This window comes from Malurus melanocephalus, unplaced genomic scaffold (genome assembly GCF_030028575.1).
Source record: "Malurus melanocephalus ecotype Western Australia unplaced genomic scaffold, MMel_1.1 scaffold_28, whole genome shotgun sequence".
Classification (NCBI taxonomy): Eukaryota; Metazoa; Chordata; class Aves; order Passeriformes; family Maluridae; genus Malurus; species Malurus melanocephalus.
Window position 1 is genome coordinate 3,782,161 of NW_026623260.1, and position 17,072 is coordinate 3,799,232.

Sequence of the window (17,072 nt, forward strand, 5' to 3'; positions counted from 1 at the left end):
AAGAAGGTAAATTAATTCATAAATGCATTTTATCTAAAATGAGTTGTAAACAAACTGTTTGTAAATATATGCACATTTTTATMTGGAAAGGATAGATGAGTAATTTGTGCATATATGGAAGCATGTGCACCACAAACACTTCCAAGCTTCAAAATATTTTAAGCCTCCCATTTTATGATTTATGTCAACAAGTATATCAGAAATACCAATGTCTGCCAGAGAATGACCAAGGATGGAAACTTGCCATCTGCGTACACAGAAGCATGCAGAGAAACCTTGAGGGTAGAAATTCTTTGCTAAGGTGAATAGTATCAGTGCAACACTATGTTCTTTTCTAACTTTGGAAGTATGATAATTTAAATAGATACCAGCTTTTTGAATGCTGCCATGCCTATTGTACACCCAGTGGCTTGAATGAAGTAGATGAGCTTGAAAAACGAAATAAACTTTGACCAGTCTGGCTATAAAATAGGCAGTGATGAGTGCATGGGCCAAGCTGAGCTCCAGAAAGAGAGAGGGAATGCTGGTTTTGACAGCCATACTATCCCAGATTTTATYCATTTCTGGCACTGTGAAAGCTGATACATGTTTAAAATTAACAGAGGGTTTTTTACAGATCTGAAACTAAAGCTGAGATAAGTAATTAAGCCAAGCTATCATGCAGAGGAATGAACTGTAAGAGATGTTTAAAATAACATGTCCTAAATACTCCTCAAGTCATTTCAAACAGTTCATCTTAAGGTAATTAAGCTGTGTCCTTTGGGTGAATAGCAGCGTCTAATTTAGTTCTTGTAGTTAAAGTGAAGCTTAAAGAGGATTAATTTTTCTTATTTAGATGAGATATATTAAGAAACCAGCTTGGAAAAAATATCTCATCTCTGGGAAGACCTTTGGTATTGAACCAGGAATATTTGTCATCTGTAAGCAAATTTTCCTATCCTGAACCACAGCTGAGTTTGTGAACATCCAACTGAAGAACCAGTTTTAGCCCTGCCTTGCTGTAAACAATAAAATACCAATTTCTTACCCAAAGTTTCTGTAGTGATTTCCAGCTCTGGTTGCCACCGATAGATCTTCCCTGTGAAAAGTGTTTAGTGACTTCCTGATTTTAAGGCAAAACAACTTTGCTGCCATTTGGTGKAGAAAATTTGCATATCAACTCATGAAAGTTGCTACTTCAGTAGAATCAAGATGGTCTTTCAGCTCTGACACTCAACAGTCCTATTAAAATGTTACTATATCTGGTAACTTGTGCTCAGCAAGTATTTAACATCCTTATTTCCTGAATGTGTCATTGCTTATAGCATCTAAGTTGCTATCATCAGCTATTATTAACTATTTCTGTTTCCTTATGCAAGTGGCACATGAATGTTTTTTTCTGCTATACTATTCTCAACTTTGGTCCAAAGGGCAAAATGACACTCAGTGAGCTGGCCTTTAGCAATCCAATATACTACAACCTGGATTTATTTGAGCATTTGTTCTCAAATGCTCCTGTTCCTTCTTTCTGGTGGATGTACCTGAAAGAGAGGGGAGACCTAAAAGATTCCACTTTTTTAATGCATTATAAAGATACTTTTATTCAGATTTGTGAATGCTCAGGTATTGTAATAATGGAAGCCATTTAAGTGTCAAAGCTGTCAGCAGGAAGTCTGATGCTGTTAATATTATGGGCTTCTGGCATTTTTCTCCAGCATTTTGGAGTCTTATTTAGGCTTAACAGGGTTAGCTGCAGCTACAGTGTTGGTGGAGAACTGAGAAACTGCAAAGTTACTCATCCATTGTGTGACTCAGGGTACACACCGCACTAGACAGCACTGAAGTGAGAACTACAGCTTTCCCCTAGGGTATTTTCCCCACTGCAGAGTATTCTTTTGAGCATTTCTGATAGCTGTTTGGAGGACTTTTTATTTTTTTTTTTCTAATACAGCTAAATAATATCTACCAAATATTGCTTTGAAGAGCTATATGAAATGCTTCATAATTAGGAAAACACCACTATTGTGTTAACTCAACATTTCACTGAAGGAATATGTCCTTGCTCCCTACATTCACTGATACTTACACATCAGAAAAYCCCTAATGTGGTTATCCAGTATCAACCACTATGTTGTGTTTCTTCTAACTGTGAATCATTTAGTATTAGCAAGAACATCTCTGCACAGCGTTGCTTTTTGCCATGTAGRCATAACCTAAAATTCTTGGCAAAGACTCTCCTGTGAATCCTCTGTAGTTTGTCATTGCTATAACTATATATGTTTCTGTATCCTTCTGCTCAGTTATCATCTTTCCTGCTTCCAKGATTAACATTTGTATCTTTCYAYCTTACATGGTASTGCAGTTTGTTTCATTAATGGCYAGTGAATACAACTATCTGTTTACTTTGTTGTTACAACATCACATTCTGCAAYTCAGTAATCTACTTAAATAATAAAACAGGAAAAGAAGCCTCACAAGATATAACACTGCAGTTGAAATTATTGTCATTTTCTGCGAAGGAAGAACTGTTCTCTCCATTCTCAACTGTTTATCTCCTTTTATGCCAACAGAGTCAGTCACACAAGCCAYGGTAAAAGAAATAGAGAACTTAATGTAGAAAATGTGGCATCTTTTCACAGTGACTTGCTACGATCAGCTATTTATATCTAGGATTGTTCATACATATGCTACCTCTTGATCCGTTTTGTTAAAAATAAAATTGCTAAAACTACATTGGGTTTAGGCAAATCTTAACATTTTTTCATTATGTACTCCACTGAATTTCTCCTCTTGTCTTTAATCAGAATGTCAAATTGAAGCTTCACATTCATGTTTTCAATATGAGTAGTTCAAAATTCTCTGTTCTGTCTAGCATGCCAGGTCTTTTCTTTTTTTATACCATCCATTGTATGTTGGTAATACTACAGTTTTTCTAATGCCAAGGTCATTTCCCTCTCCTACCACTGCAAGATGCCAATTAGGCAATTTTAAAATATACTTTCCTAGTTTCCTGCAGCGTCCTGCCTTCTGGGMTTTTTTGGTCTGCTCTGCTGAAAAGAACAGAATTCTCTGACAATGCAAAGTCCTTACCAAAAGAGAACCTAGAATGTGGGCAATACAGCTTTTAGTCAAGTTGCTTATTAAATTTATTGGTCCTTAAGGCATTGTAAAAAATATCCAGCAATCCTCTTTGTATCTGCACCTTRCTGCAAGAATTTCACTGTATGGATTCTACATAATATAGATTCATATAAACCCAAGGCAGGTCCTTTCTGTTTCTTTTACAAGAACATTCTCTCAGCTCTCTGTCAGGCTCTGTGTGTCACCTCAGTCTGCTGTAACGGCCATTAAAGGTTTTGTGGGTACTTTAGCTTTCATCTCTGACCCTGTTCATGGGGTGCAAGACACAAATGAGCTCAGTTCCAGTACTGTGAACAGAGGGTTTTCTTCATTTATGCATTTCATGTTCCCTCATACCTCTTGATCTTTAGAAAGAGGGTCAGGAGCCATGTGAATTCTGAAATGAGTTTCATTTTTAAGAACTATTCATTATATCCATGAAGTATAGCCAGGAGACCACTCCTCAGAAAAAAAATCACTAAATTTTGTAGGGTGAGTGTAATACAGAATAAGTTGAACAAATTTGGGTATTCTCTCATAGGTTGGGTCTGCAGTTGGTAACTGAAACCATGCCAGTGTTTCTTGGAAAGATGTCTCTGCTAAAACCCTTAGCTTAACAGCCACTCATGTTAGTGGGAACTTTTGAAAGAATTTATTTCATAAAGCTTATTTCATAGCTTTTTGTTAAGGCTGCACTATTTTTTATGACCCCAATCTGCAACATACCTTGTAAATATTAATTATTTTTTTAAGTTAACGGTTATGGTTGTTATTTACACTGAGCAAAGTTCAAACAAAACTGCAAGATTCCCTTTTTCTCCATGAATTGCCTAAGCATGGGGAATTTTGCTGATTTTGTTTTTGAAAAGTGCCTTGGAAAAAYGATTTACAAGATACCTGATATTTGACATGTGAAACAAGGCCTAAATCCAACCTTTTTTGAGTACATGATATGGCTTGAAGATGAAAAAGGACGAATACAAATGTCTTAAGCAGGAATAGAAGCTTGTGAGAATTTCTTCACTGGAGTAGGGCTGAGAACAAGAATGTAGACAGCATCACCCCCTTCTCCAGTGACTATTTACAGACATTTTACTGGTCTGGGAGAAGGGTTTGTGGGGAACTTACCGTAAATGAAACCAAGGCGAGTACCAAGGGTCTCATTACACAAGGCAGGAGAGTGTTGAGCCCACATCAGTTTAATTAGCTGAGATGCAAAATCAAGTGCTTGCAGAACCAGCACTAATGGGCTCTCTGCAGATTTGCTTCCCACACTGGAGGGAGGAGGAGGAGGCAGCAACATCCTAAGATCCACTGAAGGGCTTTTAAAGGAAATGGGGTCTATTCTGTTCTGTGTAGAAGGGTCCACAAGATACTTGTTTTATGAAATGTTTGTATTTAGTCACTTCCCCAGCTCCCTTGGCATAATTTTAATAGAGAGTAAGCTTTTCAAATAATTAGGATCTGCCTCCAAATAATTTTTCTTCTCTTTTAGGATAGACTACTCTCAGAACTAATAYAATCAAATATGAGACTACAGTTCTCTGGAAGTTTGGATACTGACYTCCAAAAGTTTCTGGGAACTAGAACACTATAGTACAAACTAYAATTTTGTCTCCTTTTTAGCAATAATGGCTGTATGAATGTAGTCATTGTTTGAACTTAAGTTTTTGAGAACTAATTTTAAGAATTAGCACATCTGAACTGTCTTGAAAACTGCAAATCTTGTTGTTGGTTCTATGAATCACCCCAAGTCCCCTTTAGATGGAATGAGTATTTGATACTTCCAGCTTGACACTTATCATGCCTATTGGAGAAGAAGGTAACCCTTAGAGTGAAGTAAATAATTTACCTTTGATATAATACTCTGTAAGGTTTAGAAGACYTAATAAGATTTATGATATGCAAAAGGAGAGAATTGGAATTGTATTCATTATTACTAATTAGGATATGTTCGGTGAGGCTCCATTTAAACATTTTTTGTTTGAACATATTTTTACTGTCAGATTATCCAAGTAGTTTTATTCAAAATCAAAGCAAAAAAATTATTGAAAGAGAAGATAACATTCAAAATATTTCATTTTCTATCTCACTACAGCTTAAACCAGGTGGGAAATTAGGAACATAAAATCCYTCCCAGTCTCTTTTACATGCCAAAGAAATTGGGATGAATTCACACTGTCTTTTTACTTACTTTAAGTAGTTTCAGTGCAAAAGTAAAGAAGTCTTCTATTTCTTGAATGTGTTTYATTTCATTAAAATTGTAAACAGAAAAAAAATACAGTAAACTGTATCTTTCAGCCTAGTATCAAATGAATCGAAACGAAGCATCACAAAACTTAGTAATAAACTTGTTCTACCCCACAAATTCCTTTCAGCACTTTTACAATTGCTGGCTATATTAAAACTAAAGAATGGGTTGCTATTTTCCAAGGTTTATAAGTGCCAATGTCTAGAGCCTGTGCCATTCACTCTGGATGACATGAACGGTTTTAGTGACTTTTTTATCAGCAGTAAAATTTTGATAATAAAGGCAAACATAAATCAAACATTYGTTATCTTAAGGTAAATAAAAAACAACATATGGTTGCTAAATTTTCTAAATAGCTATTATTTCTAGTCACTGCTTGAGTTCTATCACTACTACAAAACTGGGGAAGGTTGACACAGAGGGGCAGTCCTTATGTGTACTTTTGGCTGGTTTATAGTACAAAAACAAACACTTTGAATGCACTTAATTTTGTAATTTGTTGCCCAGGTTTTGCCATGATCCCAGTAGAAATTGATATCACTATGCAGCTGTAAGATTGAGCTTATTCAGATAAAGTAATCAAGTGTTGAAACAGTCAGAAAAAAAGCCCAACCCATAATAGCATTAGGCAGCAAAAGGAAATGTGGAAGCTTCACAGATCTTTCTTTGACTGCCCTTTCACCAGGTGACATTGAAAACAAACAAAGTACCACAGTGTGAGGAATACCATCGTGTGTCTGATCCAGCAGAAAAACAGAGCAGTGGTGAAGGAGCTGGGTGATGGAGAGCAGTAACCAAAACTATTTTAACAYAGAGAAAACCCCCAGTTATAAAATAATTACTGTTCAATAAATGCAAAGTGGTGGATTCTGGTTAARAATATCAAAAGCTCTAATTCTCTGTGTAAATTGAAGGAAAAGTCAGTTCTCTCAGTTTTTATAGGTAATGGTTCATGAATACTCAATATAAGTTGCATAGTTTGCTTTTGCAGAAAGTTATTCATACTCTAACAATGTATTAATACCATGGTATTAGACCCCAAGTGTTAGAATTTCAGGTATTCTGTAATGCACTTAGCTCAAACAAACAGTCAGAGGGAAAGTTATGAAATTCTAATAAAAGAAAGATTGCACAGGCTTAATTTTGATCTTTCTTGGGTCTTTTTTCTTCATCTTTCTCCTGCAACACACACTATTGTCACATGACATGCATTTCTTGTTCATATACCTATCCCTTCTCAGATTCATTTTTATAGTGAGGGTGAGTGTTCTGATTTTTACTTTCCATTKTTCTGGTCAATAYRTTGGCCATTCTCTGTGCCAAGATGTCCCTTGGACATTTATCATGCTTTTAGGAATAAATTAATTTTGTTAGTTAGGGCTTCCCTGAAACTATATTTAATTTAATAGCCTCTGGGTAGAAATATTGTCTGAAGCTTTAAAAAACTTAAATAAATTATGTCAATATCAGTTCCACTTCATCCACAATTTTTATGATATATAAAAAATGCTTTCAGCCTACATAATCATGTGGGATTTTGTCCTACATTTGTTTCCAAAAAATACATGCTAGATGCAAGAATGTCATATTCCGTGATGACTAAAGCAATAGTTTCTGTCAGTATCTCCTTCCCTTGCCAGCTTTCATTTATAAATCAAGAAGTCTCCTTTTTGCTCTGAAACAACATGCTCCAATAACTTAGATGTCAAAACAGAACTTTCTGGTACGGAAATTAAAATAGCAGGGGCTCACTTCTTGCTGCAGGAAATAAATTCATGTCCTTCCTGCAGCGGCGCAGTTGGAAGTTGGCTTTATGAGCCCCTCCTGAACTGAAACCAGCATCTGCTGAATATTGGCCTGTTTGATAGAAGTCCTACTTTTAGAGATAAATAACTTGTTTCATGAAAGTTCAGTACTTTTCAGCTCAGGATGCCCAAGGGTGGGCTTATTATCAAGGATTCCAGTACCATTTACGAAGTTTATTAATATAGAGACCACCACCAGAAATGCTGCTTATCCTGGGTCAGAATTTAGCTAAATACACAGGAACTGTGTAGCTGGGAACYAAACTTTATTTTTGTGTTCCAAGGAAATTAGAAAAGCCAAAATTTGAAACATTCCAGTTCTTACAGTGTGAAATTTCATTCTGAAGTTCTACAACTATTGCAGATGAAATTATTTGTGTTGCTAAGGTCCTAGATGACTAAAAATGTCACATTTTTTTCTTGAATTAAATGTAGATTTTTACATATGCAGCACCCACAACATCTAATGTTTAAGCCTATGGTTTACCCCATGCTTGTTCTTGCAGCTGAGTCATTAGTCCTCGTGTTTGAATAACTGGCTAAATTTGTAGCTGAAATAAACTCAGGATTTTTTTTTTGTTAGCTTTCAGATGGTAGCATTCTTCCTTAGAAAACTGTGATGATAGATAAGAAATAATTATATTTTTGGTAATAATTGTTATGAAATGAAAAAGACCAGACRACAATATTTTAGTATTTTGCATTCAGAATCTGTTTCACAAAAGCCAACAGGAGAAATGCTATTGATCTCGAAAGGGAMAGATTTGGCTATATTTGGCAGCGGCATCAGTGTTTTTCTTGGAAATAAATTGCAAACTGCCAATAGAAGAAAATAGTATAGGAAGAAATGTCTTTTATTTCTGAGTTTTTCTGATTTTTTTTTACCCCATTGGTGATCAGAGCTGTTCCACTAAACTGGGTGCTCTGGGAATGTGAACATTCCAGTATTCATCTCATGGGGTACTGAAATAAATAAGGGACTTGTGCTGTAGAAACTGATCCTTAACTGTTTTTTTCCCGAAGAGTTCAATCTGAAGAACAAGGACATCCAAGCCCCATAAAAGTTCAAAGGTGGAAGAAAAACTACTGGAAGAYGAGCATGGTTATTGTGGAAAGAAAAATCAGAGAAGGGGAAGAGTTGGGTGATTCTAGGTCTTTCTGTAATGTCACTGAGCTGTATGCAGCAGAGTGACAATTACTGCTGTTATTGATTCAGCTTCATGCCACTTGTTTGTACYACTCTGTCCTTTGTCCGCATTTCAAAATACTGAATTTTACATTAATACTTCATTATTGTGACATTGCTGAGCTCTGGTAAATAAGAAAGGATTTTGCAGGCTAAGGCACAGAGGGYTGTTAAAGCTGTGTGAGGATTTGGACAGCTTCGAGTCATACCTGACGCTCTGTAATCAGTAATGTCTTTCTCTTTCCTTTGGGGTTAGGTGCATTAAAGTAAAAAAATCAAACAATTTATTCTAGACACAGTGAAGGTAGAGTAAGATGATTTCTGCCTCAGGCTGAATGTTTTCCTGGGTTCTACAGGAACMGAGTGAAAAATAATTCATGGAGCATCTCCTCAGACCTTAATTAAGTTTTCCATTCAAGCTCTTCAGAAGTGATCTGTCTGGATGCTCAACACCGCTGTTCTGTTTCTTTGTAATACCATTTGCCTCTTTAAAAGCAATTTCCTTTAAAAAGAAAATGCATAGTGAAAATAACTCAACAGTGGAAYGTATATCTTTTAAAATAAGAAAAGGTAAATGTTTGTTCTCCCCAGGTAGAAAGGATCTCTATAAAAGCATATGCTAAAGCATTTCTTTGGTTTCAATTAGTTTTCAAAAATAATTAATGTAGTTGAATTTGCTATAGAAGCTGCTGAACAGATGTAATCCTTGTCAGGGTGCAAGTTTTCAATGATTTGCAAAGTGAATATRCACAGAGAGTTTATATGTAGAGATGCTGGCTGTATTTATAGCTTGGAAAGTTACTGCTGGAAGTAATTTATCTGGCAAGTCAGATAACCCAGAACAAACACATGCAAATCGTGTCCTTTTAAATGCTATGTGAAATAATGCATATGCTGCCTAATTTGATTCTGATTCCTGGCAACAATTTCCAAAATTAATAGAATATTTATAGTAGTGTAGAGAAATGGCTGAAACATTTTGAATTGTTTATTACTGTGTTAAACTGACTTCTGGTTAAAAAAGTTAGAGATACAAATGTGSTGGAGGATAATGCCTATGGGAAGTTCAGAGTCCCTCTGAGGAATGGAGAACATGATGCAAATTTTTTTTGTTAATACAAGAACAATGCATTTGCTTTCCATGTAATAGTCACCAGCCACCCAGTTGAATAGACTTCTTGGGGGGAAAGAAAATTAACTAACCAGTGCTCTTTAATATCTGCACAGGCAGAAAGGCTTTGCAYCTTAGTGTTATGAAAAATATGTACGTTCTAAACCCACTCTGTAGTACCATCAGCTTCCCTATTAAACAAGTAATTGCTTTATCTTCCCAGGTCCATTAGTTTTCTGTTACCATGCCGCCAAATTATGGATTTCTCCCCTCATCCCCAATCAAATCCAACTCTCCTTCAGTTTGTCTGCTTTCTGCTCTACAAGGGGCTGTAATTGCATGGTGCCTTTCCCATCATCTCTTGCCACCACACTGCCCGAGGCGCTCATTATTATCTGCCGAAAGCTGCTCTAAGTCAGGGTGTTGCTCAAATGATCACAGCAGAAAGACAGAAGCTCTCCCTCTGTCTACCCATCACAAGTTATTACTCCACACAAATGTACAAAGACAGGCTATTACTTCTGCTGCTGTTAATTGTTTCTTCAGGTGAGAGTTAGCATTTCCTTGCTGTTGCACTGTTCAATATTCCAAATATGGGAGCTGGTGTAGCAGTTTTACTGTGAGGGGAAGGAAACTGGCAGAACATTTCCACACTTGTGTGCTTTGGCACTAAGTTGTTGAGTTTAGCATGAAATAAGAGAAAATCACTTAAAGAACAAAAAAAAATCCCCACGCCTGTGTTTTGTAGTGGTTTCATTGGTTTTGTGTTGCCAAATTAGTAGAAAAGTATCAAAAATACAAAACATCTGTGTGCATCAGTGTGCACGTTTGTATTTTCACATTTTGTGGTATAAGGCAGATAACTTAGCTGATAGTTTCTAAAATAATCATGTATTTTTTAAGGGTCATTTTAGTACTCATTAATGTTACTGGAAGATATTACTTGAATTTGATGGAATAATTTAAATTTTTTCTTATCATACAAGAGTCTGTGTATGCACCTAAAGTGTTCAAAAATCACATAGTYAKTGGCTTTGAATTACACCCATTTTKWGTAAAKGAGTTWSGGACACATAAAAGCTACCAGCAGCTGCTGCAGAGCTGTCAGCTCCACTCAGGGCTGGAGAACATTCACCCTCATGCCTGTTTACAAGTAGCACTCATAGCAATAGACCCTTAGATACAAGTGCAACTTGACAAACTAATGATAGACATATGAGGGCTCTGCAATTATTTATGAATCCTCTTTGGAACTCCTGTGGCAAAAAAATAAGGTGTGAAGAGGTTTATTTTAGATAACTCAGAGTATTCCTTGGGATTGTAATAATGGTGTYAATATCTCCAGTTCATTTTTGTTCTAAATTTCTGTCTGATACCAATTTGTGAGCTCTGMTAATTGCATAATATTTTAAAAATTATTGGTGTACTCTAGTTCAATTTCAATTGTAGTTTTTCTTCTGTATGTGGTAAAATATAATGTAAAAATTAATCAGTGTAATGATTAATCAGATGTAAAAGAATGAAAATATTAAAAATAGAGAATGKATTAGAGAGAAATCTCTCTCTCCTTTGTCCTCAACCCCCCATTTTGTGGTGTTCTGGAGGGTTTTTTGGTTTTGTTTAAGTATATCGTTAGAAATACTTTATAATGGGGAAATGCTCCCTGAACTCCCACTCTGCACATTCCAGCTTCATTTCAGTACCTCTGCCTATTGGTTTTCCTATGCAAGGCTTCAACTAATTTTTCATGTCCCCCATCCCAGTGATTATTATCCTGCCTTATGTATTTTTCCTCACATATTTCTTTGCTGTTTTCCCATGTTGCTGGTGTTTTTCTTTTGAATTTTCCCCTTTCTCTAGAAGTAACTAGACAAGTCAATTGTAATTATTAAGAGAAGCAAACTAGGGTTGGAACAACAATAATGAAGGGATTTCTGTGTGGGTGTCCAAAAATGGTAAAGCAGTGCCTATACCTCAAGTGTGTCTCACTTCACCTTTTAGTATTGCCAAGGGTAAAATAGAACTAGTTCTTATTTGTTTTCATTCCTTMAGGAGTAAATCACTGCCTAAATCAGCAGGAATAATGACAGTGTGTTCTTGTCACATTTGTAGCTACTGCCACCTGAAAATCATTGTAACTTATTCAGTCTTAAGAATCTGTTTATTTTACTAGGATTGTCAGCTTTTCAAACAAAAGTGCCAGCACTTAAGGGACAGTGGTGCAATCTGGCTTCTGATCTAGGTATCACTTTTAAAAACATGGGGAAACCATGATACAAGAAGCCATGTGCACTTTCCTGTGGATAAGCCTCTTTTTTTATTTAGGAAGAAATTGTTTCTCATTGCAGGTGATAATATATGGGTGATTTGTCCACTTTCTAGACAATGATTGTGTTTCACTTCAACGTATCGGGTTAATGGATTACAAAGCCAGAAGTGACAGCTCTGGCTATGCAGAGCAATTTTTTGGACTGCAGACTTCTCTGAATTAATTCCTATTTTAATTKTAATTTATTATTAGGTTTTGTTTTAGGAATAATCTAAAATTTTCAAATCATAGGGAATCCATTGCAAATTGTGCTTAATTATTTTTRTATGACTGAARATCTGATGGCTTATTTTCCAAAGCCACAAATCAKTCAGACACCACTGAAAGGGCCATGAGTGAGGATGTGATTTAAAAACAACTCCAAGCATCTCTGTTGCTTTTTTCCTCCTGACCAGAGTTGACTGCAATGGTCAGAGGCTTAGCACTCCATACTCCCTCATGCTCTTGAAGATCAACARTGAGTAACTTCCTACTGAGGCAAGACCTAGAGTTCATATGGAAACTGCTTGCAGCAAACAAATGGATAATGATAATCAGATCACCCGTACCTTAAAATGTACAAATTTGAGCATTTCTTCCAGTGACAAAATATGCATTTTCATGTCTGAGAAAACATCCAGACGTCTACAAGTTACAGTCTTCACCTGCAGAAGAGAGCAGAGAGAGCACAGGTGGATAAAAATATTGCCATAGACCAGTTAGCCCAGTGTTCTTATTTTAATTTGGACATGGCTTCTTTTCTTTTCATTGGCATCCATCATGCCCTAAAATCGAAGGCACTTTTATCTACTGTTGTAAATGTTATTTAACTACAAGTTTGCTTGGGGTTTTTTTTATGCTTCCTCCATTTCTACCTGCACAAAAAATTCCCTTGATTGCAAGTCTGTGCAAYCAGATTTCTTTCTAGCTTTCCTATACTCCCGTTTGAAAGGCTAGTGGGATCTCCCCCTCATTTGGGAATGTTTTGGGTAAACCACCTGCAAAACCCAGCAGTTTCATTTTGGGTGAATCTGTCCACAGGGAGCAGTACCAAGCTGAATTACCATCACCCAAAAATTTAGTTAACTGCAGTTTCCTTGATGTTTGTCCCCTGACAGATGTAAGGAAAAATCTGTGCACTTWTTTCTTTAATTCAATACATGGTATTACCAAACCTCCGTTTATCATCACGGACCAGTGAGATTTGCAATGTTCAGTAACTCAGACAATTTTCCCGTGAAGCTCCTTCTGTTGGCTGAGATTTGTTGGGTGCKTATTTAGAAACACTAATCATTTTCTCTCTGAGCACAACAACCACCTGCATTCCCTAGGGCAATCATTTACAATGCAGCAGATATGTTTTTCATCATTTTTATGTAACACCATGCCAGTGTCAAATTCAGCAGTTCAGCAGTGCTCATGTGAAAATGATATTAACTTTCCAGAAAATTTCTCATGGAGCCATTCATCATTTACTTTCAAAAAATAATAAAACCAAGCATAGCCCCAAAAAATACTTTAGAAAGGTTTGTGAAACCTTTCCTGGGTCAGAGATTAAGATTGGCTTCTTAGAGAAATGAGATGCTCTTGCCCTCTGAGGTTCTCCCTATCTTTTCCTGCCCCAACAAAACAGAGATGGCAAAAGCAAGACATAGAGCAGAGATAGAACAAAAACACCATTAGTGCCTCATGGAGGGAAATGCCATGAAGTTCCGACCTCMAACCCCTTTGGCCACAAGGGGAAGGAACATTTTGCTTCTTCCTGCTTCACTGGCAAAAACTATATCAATGCAGAAAACAATACAGTTAATGTTTAGAGAAAGTACACTTCTATAAAACATAGGCCTTGACTATGGCCTATCCATAAAGATACCCCTATATAATTTGCAAAGAGCTGTGCTTTGAAGAAAGTAGGCATTTGTTTTCAGTAAGGAAAGCAACTTATGAATTTAGACAGGTTCTGCTAAAAATACAAGTATTAATGCTATTTTTCATTTGTGACTAGGGTTGTTTGAGTACCTTTTATCTTTTATTTGAGCCTCCAATAATTATCRAAGGATTTAATTTTRAAATATTTAGTAATTCACTGAAATACAGAACTCACAAGGTTACTTAGTTTCTTTCAAAAATAATTTCTCCATGGAAGCTACCTTGCCTTCYTGTGACTCAGGGTATTACAATTTTCATTTTGTGAAGGGAAAACTGAATCTATGTGCAAGCTTCAAGTAATTGGTTGCTTTGGGTGAAAATACAAGCTTTCATTACAAAGCCCAGACTTTTTAGAATGCTGAAGCACAGCTGGTGTTCTTTGAATAGGGAATTTGGTGTTTCAAATTCTTGGAACCTTCAGAACATTTTGAGACTGATCATGTGTTTTTTTTTCATGGTGAACTGGATTACTCAGAGGAATGCTGTTAATGAGAAAGCAAGTCCATCATCTCTCCAAGTGTGGTGTGACCTAATAATGATCAGGCACAATCTGATTACAATTTACTGGGTTTTATGCATACACATACCCACAAACATCATATATGGTTACCCTAGCATATTTTAGGAGCACTCTTTTCCTATCAACGAGGACATTCCAAAGCTGCTCTTTGTGTATCCATGATAAATTGCCCAACAGTAGCCCAGCAGCTTCAGGACCTGTTCTTCCACAAGCCCTGGTTTTGACACAAGTTAAAATGTAATCCCTCTAACAGGTAAACACAAACAAATTTCTGCTTTAAAATTTAAAAAAAAAATCTTTAAATTATGACAAACACTAAATGGCAAAGGAATTTCTCGAGATTAGATAATCGTCTGCTAAGACAGATGGGTAACTGCTGCAGGATGAACTTCTTAGTGGTCCTCACGGTCAGACCCTCAAACTCCATTTTTAGAACCACGCAGAAAACTCCAAGTATTGAAATTTATATTAGACTCATCTATCTGAATAAGTGATCATCTAAATAAATGAAGTTTGATAAATACAATCAGGAAAATCACAAATCCGCTGTAAAGCATGTCATCTGTCCATAAAAAGAACCTGTCAGACAGAGCTGAGAAAAAACTTGGGAGAATAAGTATCAGAATTCAGGCAAAAGATAGAATAAATGAAAAAGTTTAAATGGTAAGAAATTAATTATTTGCCATTTTAAAGCAGCTTTTATTTCCTGATTTAATTAATTTATCAGTGAGCCATTACACTTTATGCTATTGAGAGAACAAGGAAAACTCTTTCCTGTAAGTAGCGGATTTTCAGAAGTACTTATTCTTTTCTAAGTGTTTTGCTCAATGCTTGTAGAAATTGTACGTCACAAAAATTTGTTTCAGRCAATTCAGAAGTTGCTGAAAAGTCTTTCACTTGCAAATTTAAMAAATTAATTATGCTAATCACCAAAAAGAAGTGACAGTAAAGTAATGCCATTTCTGGTCTCAATKCTAACATTTTTATCAGCCATCCAAYGACTGAGGAAGCAATGTGCATTATTAGTTTTACTTTCTGCTTTGAAACTTCATTCTCTGAGARCAAGTTAGTTTTACTGTAGCTTTGGTTTCTGAAAGGCAATTAAAATTAGGCGAAATGGTTTACAAAATTTAAGTAACAATTTAAATGTATCATACCTAAAACACTGGACAGCACACAGAAAAACAGAAAGGTTCCTATCAGGAAGGCTTGGGGTGAGAAGGCACTGTACATGCTGATGTTCAGCCAAGTAGTTAGCAGTGTCTGATTGCCAACGTTTTCTTTCTTTTTTTAGTTTGATGCAGACAGAGATGAAGAAGAAGTGTTCTCTGACATAAGTTCAGCAGTTGACAATAAACTATTTGCAAACAAAGAGACTGCGGCAGGTGAGTTAATGTGAGATTTAAAGAACCATATTCATTRTATTGMATTTTACATTGGTGGGATGCTTTTCTCATATTCCTCAACTTTGGATGTAGGTACAATAGGAAAATTTTGGCCGACCTCAAACATTTACACAATCAAGGAAAAAAAAAACCTCTTTATGTTTGGAAACTTCATATAGCCCATCCATTTTAAGTAACCTTAAAATACTGTGGCAAGTCCACTAAGCTATACTGTTAATATAAAAATTGCACAAGTTCTCAATTCCAGTCGTCAGTTGTTTCAGTTCCAGTGATACCTTGGTGCTCACCAGAAAACCAGTCCTGTGAGATTAATGGTCATATTTCCTAATAAYTGTTACTAATTCTGAAGCGAATATAAGTCAAGTGTTCAGGTATTTTATTTGTTTGTCTGCTTATTATTTGTGCTTATTGAGGTTTGAATGTCTTCAAAGTAAAGCCTTTGCAAGACAAAAGACTGCAAAAGAATTGAAGCTCAAAATCAAAGCAATAAAAATCCTTAACATCTGTCAGAAATATGTTGCTTGAGGGCAGCAGAAAAATGTWCTTTGGTAATTTCACAGCTTCTTCCTTTTACAGTGGCATCCCTTGTTGTTTTCCAAATAAACCATGAAGGTTACATAGGTAGATGRTGTTATAAATGTCTTCTGAAACAGCACACAAAAAGAAATTTTTTATAATGTTCTAAATGAGATAAAGATGAAATATCAAGTTGGGGGTGGGGGAAGGCAGTGAATGCAAGTGGGAGWTGGGGAGGATGTTGAGAATTATAAAAAGTGCAGCTAGAAACCCCACAGGTTTCTAGTGCCCACCCTGAGACGTACACAAGAATAAAGATAACTCTCTTTCTCTGTTAAGTGGCACACTTACTTCTATTGTGCTTAGCCTTATTCATAGAGGCAAGAGATTGATCCCAAACCTAAAATGGCACTCCCACTGTACAACATTGTGTTGGTAATTGCCTCTGGATTCCCTAATTGATTTAAGTGCTGAATAGGAAGAAGAGGAAAGAGGTGTCACAAAGGTGCAAGCACTGACAAACAGCTTGACGAGAGCTAAACAATTTGCACAAATTGGTGGTGATTCTGGATGAGTTCCAGTGAGTTCCTSGAAAGTCTGATCTTTTTAATAAATCCCTCACCAAAATAGAGAGCTAAGAGCAGATGCCATGCCACAATCACCTAATTAGTGCCTAACCTGAGCACTGATAATAATAAAGAGATTTGAAGTAGGATTTCCATGAGATCAGGTGTTTAATTTCTAGAGGTTGCAATTCCAGCATGTCTTGATGTCACTTTTTGTCTTCTAATCTTATTAATGATATTGCAATATACTGTATTCCTTGTAGCTAATATAAACAYAGTATTTCTAATATTTTCATGCCTCCACATCAATCTAATTCATAYGTTATGCCTGTACAATCCAGTTGTAATCAATTTCATAACAATATGTGGTGAAGT

General features: G+C 36.1%; 1 protein-coding gene across 1 annotated transcript in view; it reads left to right on the plus strand.

Annotated features, from left to right (window-relative positions):
• The window catches only part of AK5 (adenylate kinase 5), a 79,506-nt gene that overhangs the window by 23,917 nt on the left and 38,517 nt on the right, over window positions 1-17,072 (plus strand). Inside the window, exon 7 of the mRNA XM_057363567.1 lies at window positions 15,504-15,594. Coding sequence (XP_057219550.1) covers window positions 15,504-15,594 — 91 coding nt within the window. The remainder of the gene's footprint in view (window positions 1-15,503; window positions 15,595-17,072) is intronic.